The sequence below is a fragment of the Pseudopodoces humilis genome, chromosome 9 (assembly GCF_049639895.1).
Source record: "Pseudopodoces humilis isolate 2021_Gansu_Grassland_sample_001 chromosome 9, ASM4963989v1, whole genome shotgun sequence".
Taxonomy (NCBI): domain Eukaryota; kingdom Metazoa; phylum Chordata; class Aves; order Passeriformes; family Paridae; genus Pseudopodoces; species Pseudopodoces humilis.
This window is the reverse complement of record NC_142208.1, coordinates 24,871,208-24,890,018: the sequence shown is the minus strand read 5'-3', so window position 1 is coordinate 24,890,018 and position 18,811 is coordinate 24,871,208. Positions and strand designations below refer to the sequence as shown.

The 18,811-nt window shown below is 39.4% G+C and overlaps 1 protein-coding gene across 1 annotated transcript in view; it reads right to left on the bottom strand.

Moving 5' to 3' along the window:
• Positions 1-256: 256 nt before the first annotated feature.
• The window catches only part of CFAP58 (cilia and flagella associated protein 58), a 56,263-nt gene continuing 37,708 nt past the window's right edge, over positions 257-18,811 (bottom strand). The window contains exons 16-18 of the mRNA XM_005520881.3: positions 6,172-6,291; positions 4,570-4,703; positions 257-377 (exon numbers count right to left, since the gene is read on the bottom strand). Of these exons, the coding sequence (XP_005520938.2) occupies positions 257-377; positions 4,570-4,703; positions 6,172-6,291 (375 nt within the window). The remainder of the gene's footprint in view (positions 378-4,569; positions 4,704-6,171; positions 6,292-18,811) is intronic.

The following is an 18,811-nucleotide window of genomic DNA, read 5'->3' as shown; positions in this document are numbered from 1 at the left end:
CATCAAATAGGCAGATTTGGTACACAGTTTGTAAAAAGAACTATGTTAATTCCAATAGAAAATGTACAAAATATAAATGCAATATAAAAGGCAATATAAAATGTAATTCCAGTGTAAAAATGTGTTTTATTATATACAATATACACAATTTTCCTGAAGGTGATACAGTGATTTCAGTAGATTCTGAATCTCTTTTAAAATTACAGTTTCTCAAACAGGAAACTGGGAACAGAAATGCAACTAGATGAGTGCATTCCTAGACTGCAATTTTGGGAATGGGTTTGCTTGAAGGAAAGCCCCCCATGTTGAAGTGAGGTACATCAGTCTTGAGGGGTGGTAATTTCGTCCCCATATCAATGCCGGATCGCTCCTTCTCCCTTTAAATAGAAACAAAGAAACAGAAAATTCATATTTCATTCTGTGGCCCAGAGATGTTTGCAAACTAAGGAAATCTGTGTCCTCCAGAGTTTCTTTCATGCAACCACTATCAAGAGATCATTTTAAAAGTGTTGATTAAAGCCTGTTAGGCTAAACCTCCAAGACTAGGTGTCTGTTTGGATCTAATTACAAAACTACTGATGGGGTTTGGAATTATTAAAAATTAGAAATAAATGAGCTTTCTTTATGCTACTCCCCAAAATGGTCAGAGCACCTCATTAGAGCAAGTATGTACATGAGCTCCATGACTGCAGATTTCTAATCACCATCCTGTTCTAGCTGGAACATGCCGGTTTTCAAACAAACAGCTACATTCATCAAAGGCACGAAAGGGAGAGTTTCTTTTCCTTTGCTGAATTTTAATGAATATATATAGTGCTATCTGTCTTCACATTATAACAAAGTTCCAGTGATAATTGCCCTGTGACATTTGCAGAAAACTAGCAGTGTGCTGTAGGTGCACTGAGCCCCAGGGAGTTGCTCCACCTGAGAATCCAGGAGGTCTTGAATTTGATGGCCTTAGGAGGAGTGAACGAGGGTTAGCTGGTTCCACTCTGACAAAGTTGGGGAGGTAAGCAGAGCAGTACAAAGATGAAGGGCAATATTCCAAACTCACTGCAACATACCTGGATGCTTCAGAGAGAGGTCCTGAGATACTTAAGATTAACCAAGTGGAGCTTTATGAAGTTCTAGTTTATCCTAACAGTCTCAAGGCTTTACAAAGAAAGTCAGTACCATTCTTTCATTTCACAGTCACTGAGATTGAGAAAAATTTGAGTGCAACCACACTTTTACAAAATCTAGCTATGTCACAGGAGCATCTTTCCTCAGTCCCCAGTAAGGGGAAAGAAAACACTTCTGGAATTATTACTTTTCTATTTGCCCCTAAATAATTGTCAGAATAGGAAGAAGTTCAGAGAAACTGTGTCAGATGTCTAGTTATGCATCCTTTTCCAAATTTGACCCATACAGAGGTAGAATATCCAAAAGATGGCACAGATGAACTTAACAATCAAAACCACTTATAACTGTTTTTAATTGTATCAATGTAGCCCTAATGGATGTGCCAGATGACAGCACCAAAAACTAACATTCTGTATTCAGATGGATTATCCCATCTCACTGTTGGATTTCCAAGTCTGGGGAGATAAAATGATCCAGAATCCATGCTCATTTTTAACTCATGCTTCCATGGAGACAACAAACAGATGTGCTCATCAGTATGGAAAATTCTATGCCACTGAATACTATAATATATTATGCAGAATTAATGTGCAACCAGACACGTGCAAAAGCTCCCAGTTACTACTGACATCCCTCATTGCAGTTATTTACATATATAGGACTGCTGGATTAGGTCTCTGGTGTGGATTTAAGCTTCATATTTTCTCACAAATCCTTATCAGAATCAAAATGGGATCCTGGTGCTAGAAGCAACTAGGAAAATAGTGATGCAGAAAGGGTTCAAGAAACTGAAGTTAAAAACAGGAAGAGATAGAAAAAGAACAGCTAAGACAACTGGGAAAAGCAACATTTAGAATTAGAGAGCTGAAAAAGAGGACTTCAAACTCACAACCAAAATCTTAAACATTGAATTTTAATTTTTTAGCCAAAGTTAAATTCCCACTGTCACTATATTCCTTCAGCATCACATGCAAAGCTGCATTTATTCAGTACCAAGATGTTAAATCACAACTCAAAGTTATCTTGTGCAAATCAATAAAAGCTTTAGATGATAACTTTGTGTAAGGTTATCTGAGAGCATTAATTCTCTTTCATTCCAGCGTAGTCAATAATGTCGGTAATGCTATTGTCCTGACAGGATCCACTTTTTATTAGCAAAACCAGCTACATTTATTTCAGACATGATGTTAACATTAGCAAGCAAGATAGAGAATCAAGTCAGTGGTTTTCTGTCAGCTGGGATTTAGAGAAATCTGAGATTGTATGAATCAAATGGCCCTGGCTCTTTGGTCAACATCCACAGAGCAGGCACTGCCTGTCCAGCCCTGCCTGAGGCAGCAGAGCTGTGGAATGGCTCTATGGCAGGGAAGAGCACTCCTTGGGGAAGAACCTGACTGCACAACAGGTTCTCTCTACTGCAGGAAGTCAGCAGTGTGTCTTGCACACCTGGCAGGTTGGAGAAGGAGGGCTGCACAAGGTTGTTTCCCTTGCCAACACAAGGCACAGTCTAGAGACAGCAGAAACTGCAGTTATCCAGGACTGGTATGCCCAGTTCTGCCCCTGTGCTCTTCAAAGAAGGGTCCAGTCCAACAGGCTTGACTGGGGTACAAAGCAGTGAGGGGCAGAGGACAGCAAAGCCCAGCACCACCCTCGGCTGCCACAAGACAGCAGAGGTGCAAGCCAGGGCTGGCAGCACAGTGCTGGTGCCTTCTGAGCTGTGGTGGGAGCCACAAGATGATGCCAGCCTGCAGAAGCACCACTAACAGTACCTGAATGTGCTCCCAAAACACAGATGCCATAAAGACACCCATGCTCATCAGACCACAGTCATGCTTGCCCAAAAGAACAACCTGACAAGCTGTCCCAGTGGCAGGTATCTATCCTGAACCTATAAACAGTGTATCCAACATTAAATGACTTTCAATATGAAATTCCTTTCGCTGTATAACATGCCCCAGTTCAGCCACCATCGACTCACACAGTATTTTTTGTTTTATTTTAAAGCAATTACGTCCTTAACAAGTGGAGTTTTTATGACAGGAATTAATTCTAGGTGAGATATAACAACAAAATGTAGGTGAATTTCTCCTCATTTTATGAAGAGAAAGAGACATGATGCCAGAGTCCAAAATGGAAACAACAAATCTACTGTGAAGGAGACATTTAGCTACCGGAAATGGATTATCAGGCATTATGGTAGCCTCACATATTGATCCTAAAGCTCCAGAAAGGCCATTAGCACTGCACAATTGTTGCTAATTCCAAACATTAAGGTAACATTATGCAATTTGCAGATGGACAAAAGTCACTGTTTATCACTGATTATTTTTCTCATTTAGTCATCAAATCATTTGCTGTATGAAATGGGATTAAGGAAGAAGTGATAAAGGCAACTTTAAATTATATTCAGCAAATGTAGAGAACTGTTGCCTTTAGTGTGTGAGGAAGGCACAGGCTGAGAATGGAAGTGAGTGGAAAGACAAAAGGCTTTCTGTGCAAACAGAAAAACTTGGTAACAGATCACACCATCTGACTGCAGAAATCTAAGTAATCTCTCATTCAGGGTGAAGTCCACCCTCAGCACCCTCCACAAATTTTCAGATGACAACAAGCTGAATGGGGCAGTTGACTCACCTGAGGGATGGGATGCCATCCAGAGGCACCTGGATAAGCTCAAGAAGTGGGCCCATGGGAATCTCTTGAGGTTCTACAAGACCAAGTGCTGGGTGCTACACCTGAGTCAGGGCAAGCCCTGGTATCAATCCAGGATGGGGGACAAACAGATGGGGAGCAGCCCTGCCCAGAAGGACTTGGGAGTACTGGTGGGTGAGAGGCTGGACATGAGCCAGCTATGGGCACTTACAGGCCAGAAATCCTGTTGCTATAGGACAAGAGAGAAGGGTTTTTAACTAAAGGAGGGTAGATTTAGACTAGATATAAGAAGGAAATTTTCTGTTATGAGGGTGGTAAAAGACTGGCCCAAGTCGCCCAGGGAAGTGGGAGATGACCCATCCCAGAAACATTCAAAGTCAGGTTGGGACTCTGAGAACCTCATATAGTTGGAGACGTTCCTGCTCATTGCAGGGACTTTGGACTAGATGGCCTTTAAATGTCCCTTCCAACCCAAACTGTTCTATACTTCTATGATTTGATGTCAGAAACAAGACACTAATCTGTGTTCTCTGGGCATCATCTCATTGGTATGAATAATTTAACTGGACTGCAGAACATATTCAGCAACATCTCTGATGGATGTTCTTGTCCTGGCCATAGATCATGGTAAATCCAGACCAGACTGAAGTAACATGGAGGGTAACATTCAGGAAAATCAGGCAACAAAACTGTATCATCTCAGTAAAATCTGGTCACATTCTGATCAAAAGGGTCTAAAACAAAAATCTAGCTTCTGCAGGAAGTTGTGTAGACAAAACTGTTGTTTTCCCATACTTTTTCTGTTGCTCCTTGCGTTTCTGAGACAGGTATTTCTTTTTCACTTCCAGAAGCTCACTGTTAAGTCTTTCAATTTCATGTTTGTATTCTTTGCTCTGTGTTTCACACATAGTCAGTTCTGAGGACAAAGCCTAATAAACAAAACACAAACAGCAGAAACAGGAGATGTTGCTTCACTTACGCATAAGTCAGTACTTTTACAACCACTTTTTCCTTTTTTATTTGAAGATGTAAGACATGATCATTTTCCAGCACAACTCAATTCCATCTTGATCTTTCATTTGATCTCATCTCAGTTCACCTAAAAACATCTTACAAAATAAAGGTTATGCCATTTAACCATAATACAACATGTAAAATACACTCCAATATTTATGGGAATGACATTAATAGATTAGCTCTTAATTTCTGAGACATAAAGCTGGGCAAAAATACAAAATTAAGGTCTTAATAAATCAGGGAATTATTTTATAATAATGGGGTTTATTCACAGGGATGCACAGCTAAGTGGAGTAATTTAATCCAAACAGGCAAAGTAGTACCAGGCACTGTAAATATGAATATAAAGCCACTTGCATGTGAATCAATAAAATTTTAAAAAAGGGGGAGCATGCATAGTGCACATTCTTTCTTTCAAAAGAGTGATAGCTTGACCTGGCACCCCAAAATGGCATGGACACCATCATGCTACAGCATGCTGTGCTTGAAATACAAAGTAGCAATTGACTGCATTAAGGACAAATAAGGACCTTATGGAGAACTTCAAATCACGTTCAGTTTAGCTAAACTTTGGCTCCTATTTCACATTTTCTACATTGTTTTTCTTCCCCATGGAAAGCTAAGATTTGCATAACAGCCTCTTTGTTTCCTAAGGGCCCATCTGTTCCTGCATTTTTTTCCTCATGGTTAGTATAGACGTGATTATGATGCAGTGAACAGGAGATGATGACTTCAACAGAGAGAGGAGCTGCAGAAGTAGATGAACTCCTGGGGAGACTGATCTCTCATGCAGTCAAGAATAAGAGAAGATCAGCTCATTCACAGAATATCATAATATTCTATCAAAGACTCACTTTTTAATATTATGCTTTTAAAATTTTCTACAAGATTCTTTCGGAACCAGGAACTCCTCCCTTCAACTGACAAGAGGTTAGAACAGGTTCCTCCTGTCATCTCCACAAAATCTGCAAATCTAAATATACATGTACACATGGCAAGAGAAATGTAAGTAACTTATGACTGGATTCTCAATATATTCCCACTAGTTTGTTAAAAAGAAAAAAGAAATTACCTTAATTTGCTTCTTAAAGATATTAACAGTTTAAGATAAAGGGAAGGAGAATAAGCTGAATTAAAAGCTGTCAGTATCCCAGAAAGTCCATGCAAAAACCACTTTTACAGTATTGTGCTGCACACTCCTATTGTAATAGGACCTCTCTGCTATTTTAATTAAACAAAGTAGCACAATGTGCAAAAAAAGTTCTTTTGTTGCTCTTGGCTGTCCCTTGAGGAGATGCAGTGATACCCTTGTTTTCCTGGTGCATGCAGCCCCTCTGCCGGGCTGGCAGCCCCTCCCCAGGGACAGTGGGACCCTCTTACTTTGATCTGCTTGGTTTTCTCCCGGAGAATGTTCCGGTACTGCTGCAGCTGCTCCGTGGCTTCGGGCCCAGGCTGCCGGGCCAATACGTGCCTCAGCTCCACATACAGCTTCTCCTTTTCCTAAGGAAGAGACAAGAGGAAGAGCTCTTATTAAACTACTACAGCAGCAGCACAGCCTGAGAGGAAATCAACCTCACTGAAAATTGCAACTCAGTCAGGAAGGTATTTGGAGAAACAAATCTGCCTGTGTGTCACTAGCCATAAGGTATTTAAAGCTGTTGTGATAGCAGTGGGAGAGCTCATTAAGATAAACATCCAGCTACTTCAAACCACAAACGAAATGCTCTTAAACACCATCACTAGCAAGCACTCTCTACCTCAGCAGTTACTGGAAGAGTATCCAGGGCTGGGAAATTAATCACTAGAAACTGTGCTTATTGCAATCTTTCTTCTTATGAGTCACATTGCCTTACATTAAGGATCACAGCTTCACCCAACAGGATGTGAGCTGGCTATAGAAATGTCTGTACAAAAGAGGACTGTACAAAAGAGTTACTTCTTCCAAAGAAAATCCAGCAAAGCACATGTACACAAACACAGAGATTTATAAATATATAACCTTTCAGTTTAACTGCAGGGGCTCTGGGAAAGGGAAAGAAATTATAAACAGCAACAATTATGACTAGCACAATTACCAAGTAATTTTTCTTTGTCATGTGTCTCCTCTTCCTTTATGCTGGAACAGTAATACTTGTGGGAGGTGGATATTGCCATGCCTGAAAAGAAACCACACCATGGACCCACTTACAGCTTTCTGTACTGAAATGCTGCTTTCAGCTGTGTTTTGAGAGTGTACTTGTTTTTAGTCTCAAGAATTAAGCTCTGAAAAAAGCCACCTTCATAATTTTGCACATTACAATAGTTTTACTATCTACCCTGAAAAACTATGGTCATTAAATAATATTATTTAGTAAGATCACATCCTTTTCTGGTACATTGAAACTGGAATTAAAAAGGAGACTAGCAGACAAAAGGTTTAACTGAGGAAGACAAAAATGCCAAGAAGGAGGTAGGATAGGTGATTATTTACACTGGATTTGACAAAGCCCCTTTTAACTGTCTTTTTTAAAAGCTCTCTCTACAACTCTTACTGCAGAATTCATCTGTTGATGTGGGAAATGGTGCAATCACGTCATCTAGAATTGCTACATTTGGTCTTTCTCAGTGGTTGAGCCACTGAGAAACCACTGAGTGGTTTTCAGAAGTGGTTTGCTATTTTGAAGATGTAAAATTTTAGATGTCCAGTCTTCAAGGGCATAAGGAGGCTGGAGTTTTTAGACCTCATCATTTTCTGAAAACTATGCACTACAATGGTCACAAGTTGGGACCCCCAAAATGGAATCACTTCAAATCATGCCTTACTTTTGCAAGCATTGTCCTTAAACTCTGCAGATTACTGAGGAAGAGTTGCTTATAAATGAAATTGTTTATAGTTTATCTCCGGAAAAATCAAAACCTCCTGAGACTCAGACCGAGTTTTCCCTAGCAGCAAATAATAAATTGTTAATTCATTCTGAGTAGAGAGTTATTATACCACTTCATAGTGGTATTTCTACTACCATCTTTTCTTTCTGAGAAAGTAAGATTTTACTGCAAAGTAAAAACAACAGCAAAAGAAAAATCCACCTTATCAAAATCTGGCCGGTCAATATTAACATTTCAACCCTGAATGTACCATATATTTGTATTTTGTAATAGTGCAATAGTATTTTGGGTAAATATGAGGCAATTGATAGATTGAAGGTCTTAAGTGCAATTGTTTTACAATTTTTTTCTCTCCCTACTCCCCACAATGGCCAACCAAGTTCTTCAAACACTGTGCAATGGCGTGTATAATAACCTCATTTAGAGACAAAGCATGCAATTCTATTGTAAGGAGAATCTATTTTATGCAGCAGAGACTCATTAGGTGTCCAATGTATATTGTATACATAATCCAACAGAGGCAGAACCAGATGTCTTATAATCCTGTCCTTCCTTGCTGAGCACTGTCCATCTCTTTTACATCTAGTCAATTAATTTGTCACTGGGTTGGAAGCACCATATGTCAGCAAAACATTAAAATAAAACCTTGGATACTTCTTTCCTCCTCAGCAGAAGCCTGTATCCACACGTTGGCATTTCTATAATTTCTGAAATTTTTCCCCAGGATCCAAAAAATAAATTAAAAAATAATAAAATAATTTCAGTTAATTTAAAAACAGCAGCCACAAGAGTAAATCTATGTGAGTCACAAGGTGTATGTGCTTCCATCTCTACACATAAGAAATCAGAAATGACCAAGAAAAAAATATCAGCAAAAATTCATAAGCAAAAACTTTGTTTTCTGTAATAGATAAGTCAATCCATTACGACTGGGTTTCTTCTGCTTGTCCCAAACTGCCTCCCCTCACATTTCCATCCATCCTCACGCCAGGCTGCCATCACAACACACATCTTACCACAGTTCTGAGGTTTTGAGATCAAAGAACTTAGAGTCTCAAACACACTGCAAGGCACAACTCTTCTTCTTGAGGTGAAGGAAGAGCCATCAAATCTCTGTAAATCCATGCTGTTAAGCCTTCACTGGTAAGAGTAATGTACCTGCATTCAGATCAGATCTGGGCCAGAAACAAAGCTTGTTACAAGATCCTTCCACCAGAAAATTCCCATGGAATTCAGCGGTTGTTTGACTGTAGGACTGAGCCCAAAACATCAACAAGTTTCACTAGTTTATGACACAAACTAAGCCAAGATGATGGCACATTCATTTTGTGGATGTAGGGCACACTGGGACACTCGGGCTGAGGATTAAATTCCAGGCATTCCAAAGAGCATTTCAGCACCTCTGTGAATACCTGCTGTAACAATTCTGCAAATAAAACTGCACATTATTTTTAGAACAGCCCTTCCTGTCTTAGATTTGTTTCCTGGGGGATCTCTGAGGAGCTCACACATCTGTCAGTAGGCCCAGCCATGACAGTAATTTTCTTCTTCCCTAAGTCTCTCACACATTAATTTGGAGAGGGATGGTGGGGAAGTAAGTGGTGCTTTCCCCTAAATTTAAGTAGGTGCTGTCTCAGCCATATTCTGTAGCTCTCCTGGCCTGCTTGCTCTACAGCAAATTGAGAAAAAATTATTTTCTTCTGCAGAAGACTGGCTAGCATTTGGCAAATCTTAGTTAATTATCCAGGATTAGGTGGTCACGATTTGGATCCATCTTCAGCAAGAAGAATCAATTTTGCCAGCAAAATCCTACTTCAAAAGAAGCTATTGCTGCTGAACAGCACAGCCCCATTTGCTTTTCCATGTGAGAAGGACCATCAGTACCATCAAACACATTCCCAAAATGTCAGCAAGGCATTCACAGCCACTGACAGGGAGTGGGAAACATTCAGCAGTCCCAGGCTAGAACAGAGCTCTAAAGATGTGACCCCATTTTGTGTCATCCTGTCCCTCACAATGACACCAGGAAAAGTGGACATCTTGTTAGGTAGCCCAGCATTTTATTCAGAACCAGAGATGATGGATGACCATACATTTAATGAAGATGTATTCACAGTAGAAATAGGCCCTGCAGTCCCAGTTTCCTCATTTTTATCCAAATAGATCGTTCAACAAATTTACCTGGCATAGCAGCACCCCAAGAGCTTTCTCTACCAGACCCATAAAAATCCTATTTGCACCAAAACCTTTCTATCACATGAATTACTAAAACAAACAAACACACACAAAAAATCCAAAAGACTTTGCATCAGAGTAAATTTAACTTATGTCAGTTCCTGTGTCCAGCAACTGAGCTAAAGAATAAACAAGATAAAGATGTAGTATAAAAGTGTGCAATGTAGTGTATGGCAGCAATCCCCAAAAACATTCAACTTAAATAAAAATTCTTATTTTAATTAGTAAGGTGGAGAAACCAATACAGTAACCATGCACTTTACAGTTCATGGCTTTGATGGGAATGACAAGTCCATCAGCATGCCACAGGGGGGTTCTTGTTTATTAGCACTGTAACCAAAATACAAGTGCTGTGCTGAACTCCAGAGACATTTTGTTTACGATGCCATGCAGCAGCAGAGCATCCTTAGGGGTGGTGATTCCTCTTCATAAGTGTTAAACAGGATATGGAAATCTGGATAAAATACTTACACAGACATACATACCTACTCATAGTAATTTTGGCTGTATAAGCCCTACATTTATTTATGTTCTTTATACCTAGCAGTAGTTGTTGGCTCAAGACACTTATCTATAAAATTTTTATGAGGTAAAGAAAAAAAATTAGCATTCGGTGACCTTCACAAATTTTATAATAACAGAAGAAAGTTGCCTCCAGCACTATGAGAAATGTGCAGTATAAACTTTCTCTGTAAACACTTTCCAAAAGCTCCTGCTTTTTCCTGTCTGTTCCACATCCATCAGCAAACACCCTTGCAAGGATACAGTTCCCTAGAACAGCTCCTGTTTTCATTATCACCTAAACACTTCTTTAACTGTCCAGGTTTCTTATCAGGTAAATCAATTACGTTTGAAAGAGGACAGTAAGGCCCTTTCACAGTGCGGCAACATTAGCACTGAGTTAGATGTTTTGGGCTCTCCTGTGAAAACCACCAGCTTGAAGTAAAGGCTGGGATAATCTCATCTTTGGTGAAATCTGCACTACTCAAACTTGTCTTGTAACTTATTTCTCCAGTTGATAATAACGCTTCTCAAGAGCAAATCTGTTTCCTTCAGCACAGAGCAAACTGCACCAAATTGACAGGCATTTTCAAAACAGCTTAATGAGAGTGGAAAAGAACACCTTGGAGCACCTCATAAGGTCTTCACCCTTGACTGTTTTTTGCAACAGCAAGAGCTGAATGCTGCAGTATCACCATCTTCCAGGAACAACAAAGTATGAACATTTCCACCTGGAGTGCAACTGCAACTTATTTTTATTATTATTGCTAGGAACTGTTACTATCAGATCTTCCCTAATAAGGGTGTAGGAAAACATTTTTTTTCCAATGAACAAACAAATAACTTACATATACTCCTCTCCTTTCAACTTCTGAACTCTGAGACACAAGGTTAACAATCTATCTGAAGAAAGTGGCAGGGATGTGTCTTGCTGAAATAACAGCTGCAGTATCCTTTTTACTATTGACATTACACAAGAGTTTATAAAATCATTAATCAGAGTAGCTCATTTAATCACAGTGTTTCTACTTTACATTGCAGAAGATTATCAATTAATTATCTCCCATTCTGTATGTGTGAGCAGAAAGAGACACACACATGAAAGTGAGCTGTTCCTTGAAGGTGAGAATTACCCCTGACATGACATGGATTGATGTAAATATTCCAACTATTTTCACAGTGCCTGCAGCTTGACAGTTGGGTTGAAGAGAGCTCTAGACAAACCTTTGTTTCACATTCTAGTAGCAGTTTGTCTTAAAGTGACCTGGAGGAGATCAGAGGTTGACACAGTTCTTATCAACAAGGTTTCTAAATATTCTAAGTGAGTAAGTCTACAAAACAAATGATGGGGAACCTTTTCTGTATAAGAATTATTTTATACAGGGTTGTAAGAGAAAAAAAAAAAGTCTCTCCTTCAGATTTAGACTACTTGACTTGAAACCTCTGTATTTTAATGTCAAAGTAATAGCATGTATTTCAGATATTCAATAGCCATTGAGATTTTTAAAATTTTAGAGGAATCAAAGGAGAATTATCCCAGCTCTGTTGATAATGATTAGCTGTTCCTGCAGGTGACATCTTGGGATGAGGACTCCCAATAGACTCAGCTTCTGTTCTCACTTCAGACTGATCTGACAGATGACTTTGAAGGGTCAGAGAGATTACAGAGCTCCTTCTAGAAATATCTATTTTTAAGTTAGGCACCTACATCTCTTTAGTCACCTGCTTAGATCTTTAGATTTCCCTGAAAGATGAGAGCAATTTGCTTCAAGTCCTTTGGTGTTCTGGAATTGCTACATCTGAACAGCAGTCTCAAAGTCAAGCCACCACTTAAATCTACAATATCTGTCTAACAAGGCAGTAAAGCCTACATGCATCTTTTTGACAGGACAGCAGAGTTCCCCTGCATATGTCAAGTACCTCAGGGAAGAAAGACTAGTCTCCTGTTACACTTTGGAACCTATTAAGAAATAACAGTACATCTGAGAAACACACAGAGCAATTCTGAAATCATGAATGTTTTAATGCATGGCTTCCTTCAGACTCACTGTAATTAGAGCTGAGCCTCTGCTATTCTTTGAGGAGTTCTGTTTCAGCTCCCCTTGCCTGTTTCTTAAAATTCAAAGAAACAGAAACAGGACTAAAGGAAGGGGAAAGACAGTGAATCCTAATGTCCATGTAAAGACAACTGCTGTGCTCAAGTATCCCATCCCCTGTTTAAGATTACAGCTGTATCTACTTAGCCAGGCATGGGGAGCTTTGAGCTCTGAGCCTCCAAGAGGTGCAGCAATTGGCTGGCTGATGCATCCTACTAGGCAGAGACTCTCCCCACTGAGGTTCATGGCTCCTGTCCACTCAGTAGCACATTTCTGGATGTCTCAAGAGAAGAGGAGAGAAATGGGATTCTTTCTATACCTGTTTGTGTCCTCCTATATCCCATTTTAAGCCAGCCTTCTAAAAAAACCCAGTCAGCTGCAGTGGTTCTGCCTGCCTTCCTCTAACAGCTGCAAAACAGCCTTAGCTGCAGCATCTTTGAGCATGTGTTCCCCCAACAACAGCACCATTCACAATAAGAATGAAAATGAGAGAGCTGGAATAGAACTAATCTAGTCTGTCCCTGTGGAATTTTGTAGGGTTCTGCTGTTGTGGCAACTGTCATACGAGATATATACTGACTCGGATGCTGTAGATTGTCCATATCTTGCTGTTGAGGGAAGAGCAGAACACCCCTTAACACAAGAACACCTGCCAAAGGGTGAATACTAAAGATGTACCTCTAGCTCTAGGACAAGCCTATGGGCTTGTGAATGTATTGCTACACTGCTGCTGCACTCCTTCAGAATTTCAGCTTCTCCAGCAGACTCTGGATGGCTGACAGTCAGTATTGGATTGCTATAGCACTGCAAGGTCTGTGCACTGCAATGTATTCAGTCAGCACAGCGAGTCATTTATTTTCCCTTAACAAGATAACTGGTTGATTAATATACTTTACCCTGGGGTGCACAGCAGATTTATTTCCTTCTCAGATACATGCTGAACACAGGAATGAGGAGTAAACAAGGTTGTTTTCAGTTATTTATTTACTGGAACAATTCCTGAACTTTTTATCCAAGCTTTATTCTAGGAAACCAATGTTGAAGTTAAGGGCAATTCTGAGTAAGAACTTTAGGATTGGGGCATTATACAAAATATTTTCAGTCTAATGATACAAGGTATCCATGCTCAGGATTTTGGGCTCAAACCAAACATAATGTATTTGAATAAAACACTTTGGTGATCACTGTTTGTGTTTTGCTGATGTAGATTACAGATGACAGTGCTGTGTCTTAGGTTCTTATATGGCATCCTCGTTTCATTATCTGAATGGTATTAAATGGTATTAGAGCTTTATTGTACACTTGCTGAAGAACTGCTTCCAGCCAGGGCAGTGATGCTCTTCTCATTCTACAAGATTTCTGGCACAAACAGTTACTACATGAATTGCCAAAGCTCACTAAAACTCCTTGGAGACACACAAGAATGAAAGTCAGTCTCCCAGCCCCCCAGGACCACTGTGCTGGTGGCTGTATCAATATACCTGCTCCTTGCTTTTCAGAAATAGCAGGCCTGGACTACATCAGGAGGTTACAAATGTGGGAGAAAACTCACAATAAAGCCACAGTGTGCTTGAAGACAACAGCCTCTTCAGACATGCTAAACTTTGTGGACTGGGAGTACATGTATTAGAATGCAGGACACAAAACTATGCTTGACACTCATCTTTGAAAGACAGTATTTGTGTAATTAAAACAATCTTGCATGATGAGGAGGGATTACATCTGATGACCCCTGAGAGTTCTTTTTCAAGCTCAAACTCAAGTAAATATATCAATTCTTTTAAAAAACTTGTAAAACAGATTCAGCATTCATGTATATTTGCCACCTATAAAGGGATTTTTACTCTGCCTGCAACTTCCTCAGCTTTGTAAATGACATCTGAATATTTCTGACCAAAATATCATTCAATGAGCTAAAAATGGTGCAGATCCCTGAAGTTATTTTCTCAAATAAACTTGTACCTTGCTCCTGTCCACAACCATTTATCATGGGAAATCTGTTTTGTTTATGAGGGCAGGGTAGTTTCACAAAGAGTCAGTAAAAATTATCTCTTCCACCAAGAAAACTGTTCACCAAAAGTATTTTGTTTGATCACTAGTTAATCTGCTTTGCTTCCCATTTCTCACTGCCAGAAATATTTGCACTTTTTTTATTGGAAAATTATTTTCTCACCCTAAAGAGCAGCCCATTATCTTCACCTGGTGACATTAACATCAACATACTTCCTAACCATTTTTTTCAACACCCTGTTTAAACAAACATACCAAAAAAAAAAAAAAAGGTTATTTTTCTGGGAAGACTTTATTCTCTTCCATTTGAATTGCAACATATGTGGGAGGAGGGAAAGAATCTAAATGTCAGTATGTTTTTAAGAGTAGTTTATCATGCTGTAAATTTCTATAGCATAGAACATCTTCTAATTCTAGATGGACTGAGATTAGAAGGTCTAAAATAAACTAATGTGTCAAGAAGTGTATTGGAAATATACAGAAATAGAAATCAACTCCTTTCTGAGGAGAGCTGGGGCAAGAATTGAACATTCCTCAGATATCTATTGAATTATTAAAGCTTACACAAAACTTTCAGGTAGATATGTAGACCCTCAAGAGACCTTCACACAGGTGACTCATACCTTTCATGTTTTTGAGATATGATTCCTTACTGCATTGTCACGGGATTGCATGTGAGCCCTAGTAAACTGCACCAAGATTTAACACAATTATCCTACAACTGGCTTAGTATGAGTGGTTCTGCCCTATTCAGAGATCCCTACTGGCTACACAATCAAGTTATTTAAAAATTAAATAACTACATTAACGGGAAAAAAAATATCAGTGCCAGAACAAAAGACACTGGAGATATTCTAACTGCATGGAAAAATCATCATGCCAGGCACAGAATCACTGAAAGACATTAATCCTTCAATTTAAAACCAACATTAAATACACAACATCTCCACATAGAGTCAAAGCTAAAATCCTCACTCAAAGTCCTAGTTTAGCAATGAACGTTTTAAACACAACAAGAGGAAAATAAAAGAATGACACAAGAAGGAAAGAATCTAAGAGTAGTCCTAAAGGATGATTTGATGCATTAGGTACTTCCATATGCCACTTCATACCGCATTAGAGATTCCAGTTCAAGTAAGTTTCAAGGTATTGGACTGAAATTATTTTGATGGCACTAATTCAGTAGAGTGTTATGCATCATAATATTGAGCTGGTAATGAGATATTTTTTATCCATCACAAGTTAGAACTGGGCTGCAGCCAGAGTTCATGGGCACACATAATTTTTTCATTTGAAGAAAGAACAGAGTTCGTCTTTGGAGTCTAAATCAAGGCTATTCTTACAGTGTGCCTTTGACACATCAGCCTAATTCTGCACGACGCTGGGGAAGTAAACTTTTTCTTTATGATTCATGTCCAGCTGAAAGCCAAAAAGTAAATGTTAGGCCTGAGTCCTTATGGTATTTCTCATTTCTGTATTTCAATGCAAATCCCATGAAAAGTCTGGTCACCAATTTAGAACTGGAGTCATAACCTCAAACCTCACACTCCACCAGGTACTGTTTTCTCTCTCTTGTTTCCTTAAGGTATGTAGCAACACTGAAGTTTTTTATAAGGACAGGAGAGCATTTGTCTGCCTTTCCCTCCCCACTCTGCATCCCCACATCAGGAACCATTTGATCAATGGCTAGAAGTTTTGGCAGCTTATCTTTCTCAGTCAGAATCATAGAATACCATGTTAGAAATAAAGCTCATGATTCATATGGTCCAACTTTTCTTTCATTCCTATTTGCTTATATTGGCGACCAATATACATCTATGAGAGCAAACAGTAAATCTGTTGCCCTTTTAATGGGACCACTCATGCAAGGGCTTTGGGATTAGATCTTAAATTGACATCTTTTAAATCTCTGAATCATAGAAGACTGTAAGGGGACCTCAATGGTCATCTGGTCCAGCCTTTCTCAAGCAAAAGCAGCTAGACAAGATAACCCAGTACCCTGTCCAGATGGATCTTAAAAGCGTCCAGCGTTAGGAAATGCACCACTTCCCTGGGGAGATTATTGCCATGCCTTCCACTTGTTCTCATTGTTAACAACTTTCCTCTTGTGTCCAATCAGAATTCCACAGGGGTAACCTGTACCTATTACCCCCACCTTTGCCATGTGATTCCTTGTAAAAAGAAAATCTCCATCTTCTTTTTAACCACCCTTATAACTGGAACATGGTTATAAGGTCTCCCCTCAGCCTTGTTTTCTCAAAGCCAAACAAATCCAGTAGTTTCAGATTTTCCTTCTATGGCAAGCTTCCCAATCCTCTGATCATCTTTGTGGCCCTCTTTTGGACCCACACCAGCCTGCCCATCTTTTTTATACAGCAGGGACCAAAACTGATCACAGTATTCCATGTGTGGCCTGACAAGTGCTGAGTGGAATAACCTTTGCTAGTGATGCTCTTGTTGACATAACCCAGAACTCTGTTGCCCTTCTTTGCTGCAGCAGCAAAATGTTCACTCATATTGAGCTTGTTGTCCACCAGGATGTCCAGGTCCCTTTCCAGAGAGCTGCTCCCCAACCAGGTAGATCCCAGTCTGTCCCGCACTCTTGGATTGAATTCCTCATCTGTACGACTTTACACTTGTCTTTGTTGAACTTCAGTCTTTTAAAGCATTGTTGCTATTTCACGTCTCCTATCTAACAGTGGGCCAGTATTTTCTGTCTGTTTCTGCTTGTTATTTACATACCTGAAGAGCTCTTTCTTGTGGGTTTTGACAACTCTGGCCAATTTCAGTTCAGTTAGTGGTGCAGTTCCCTTGTGCTGGTATGTTTATGCCAGCTACTGCCTATGCAATTAGATGCAATTGGATGCAATTTTACTGGCAGGAAAGTCTTTTGCCATTCAAAAATTGGGATAAGCTAAATCAGAAAAGTGACTTTTTTGCTGCTAGAAATGGGTCTTTTAAGCGTAGAAAAGGCCTAGAGCTCAATACACTCACCCCTTAAATTGAGGGCTGAGAGAACTGCTAGCTTGAGCTGCAAGATAGGATATTAATCCAGTGCTTCCAGAGGAAGTCAAATCCTCCAGGAAACAGAGATAGAAAAGCACCAAGTCCTACTACACTATAAAAAGCTAAAAAGAAAATTTCCCTTTTCATTTTTGGATGGAAAATCCCTTCAAAAGGCTGACTTCATATATAAATTATAAAGGAGCAGTGAAGAAAGGATTGCATTTTGGCAGTGGATTTTGCAGTTCACCTGTAAGTTTCAGTGCATACAAAGCACTCTCCCAAGCTACCTCTGCTGAAATCTCTCTAAAGACAAGATGACAGAGGAGCAATAATGGGCAGGTCAAAAGAGACTTTTAGGGATTCTACAGTCATTAGTTTCCTGAAGTGAATTGCAGTTATTTTTTATGAAAATAGACAATTCTGCCCAAAAATCCCCAGCTTGGATTCTGTACTGTACACGCAAGTAGGTTATGCTCTCAAATCCAAGCAGAATCTACATTGGGCACCAAAAATAAATGCCAAATTTGAGAGGGTAAAATAAATCTCAGCCATTTTGAAGATGTAAAGATAACATCTAAGATAAAACTCATCTGGGCCTTAAGAATACCAAAATAAAGGTAGGGGAGAGGAGAGTATTCTCTTACTTTTCCTAGCAGGTTTGTCTGATGAGAAAATCTCTTACTCAGCATTTGAGCACACATTTCTCTTGTGTGGAAGCTACTTGAGCACTGTGAGAGGAGTGAAGAACTTAGCAGAAGCATGTCTCATGAAACTCCTAAGCTAGGGAGAGAAATGATTTTCAGAAGGACTAGGCTCCCATAAAGTGGGCTGAAAAACCCCACGAGATTAAACAAAGAAAAGCAAAAAAAAGTATTTTATATAATAAATGGGGGGGGAATGCATAACAAACACAGGGAAGCAAATCCCCAAGATTCTTCATTTCTTGGGAGAAAATTTTGATTTCAATAGCTGCCAACCTGCATAAACCCACACAGTAACACATTGTTCTAAAGCAGATTTCTTTATGAAACTATAGTACCAGCTCTGAGAAATAAAGATGGTTATGTATATGTTCAGACACTATAGCAACGAGCACCTCAAACTAGATAGAACAGCTCTACTACCAAGTTAGCACAAATAAAATAAAACATCTGTCTATTTTGAGTGTTTTGCCACTGAATTGAGTCATGTCCCTAATATATTCATTCACACAGCAGTACAAGAATGGAAATTATTTTATTTCCTTTTTACTTGATGTGAAGCATGCAAAAGCTAAGTAGCCTGCCCAAGGTCACAGAGAAAGTCTC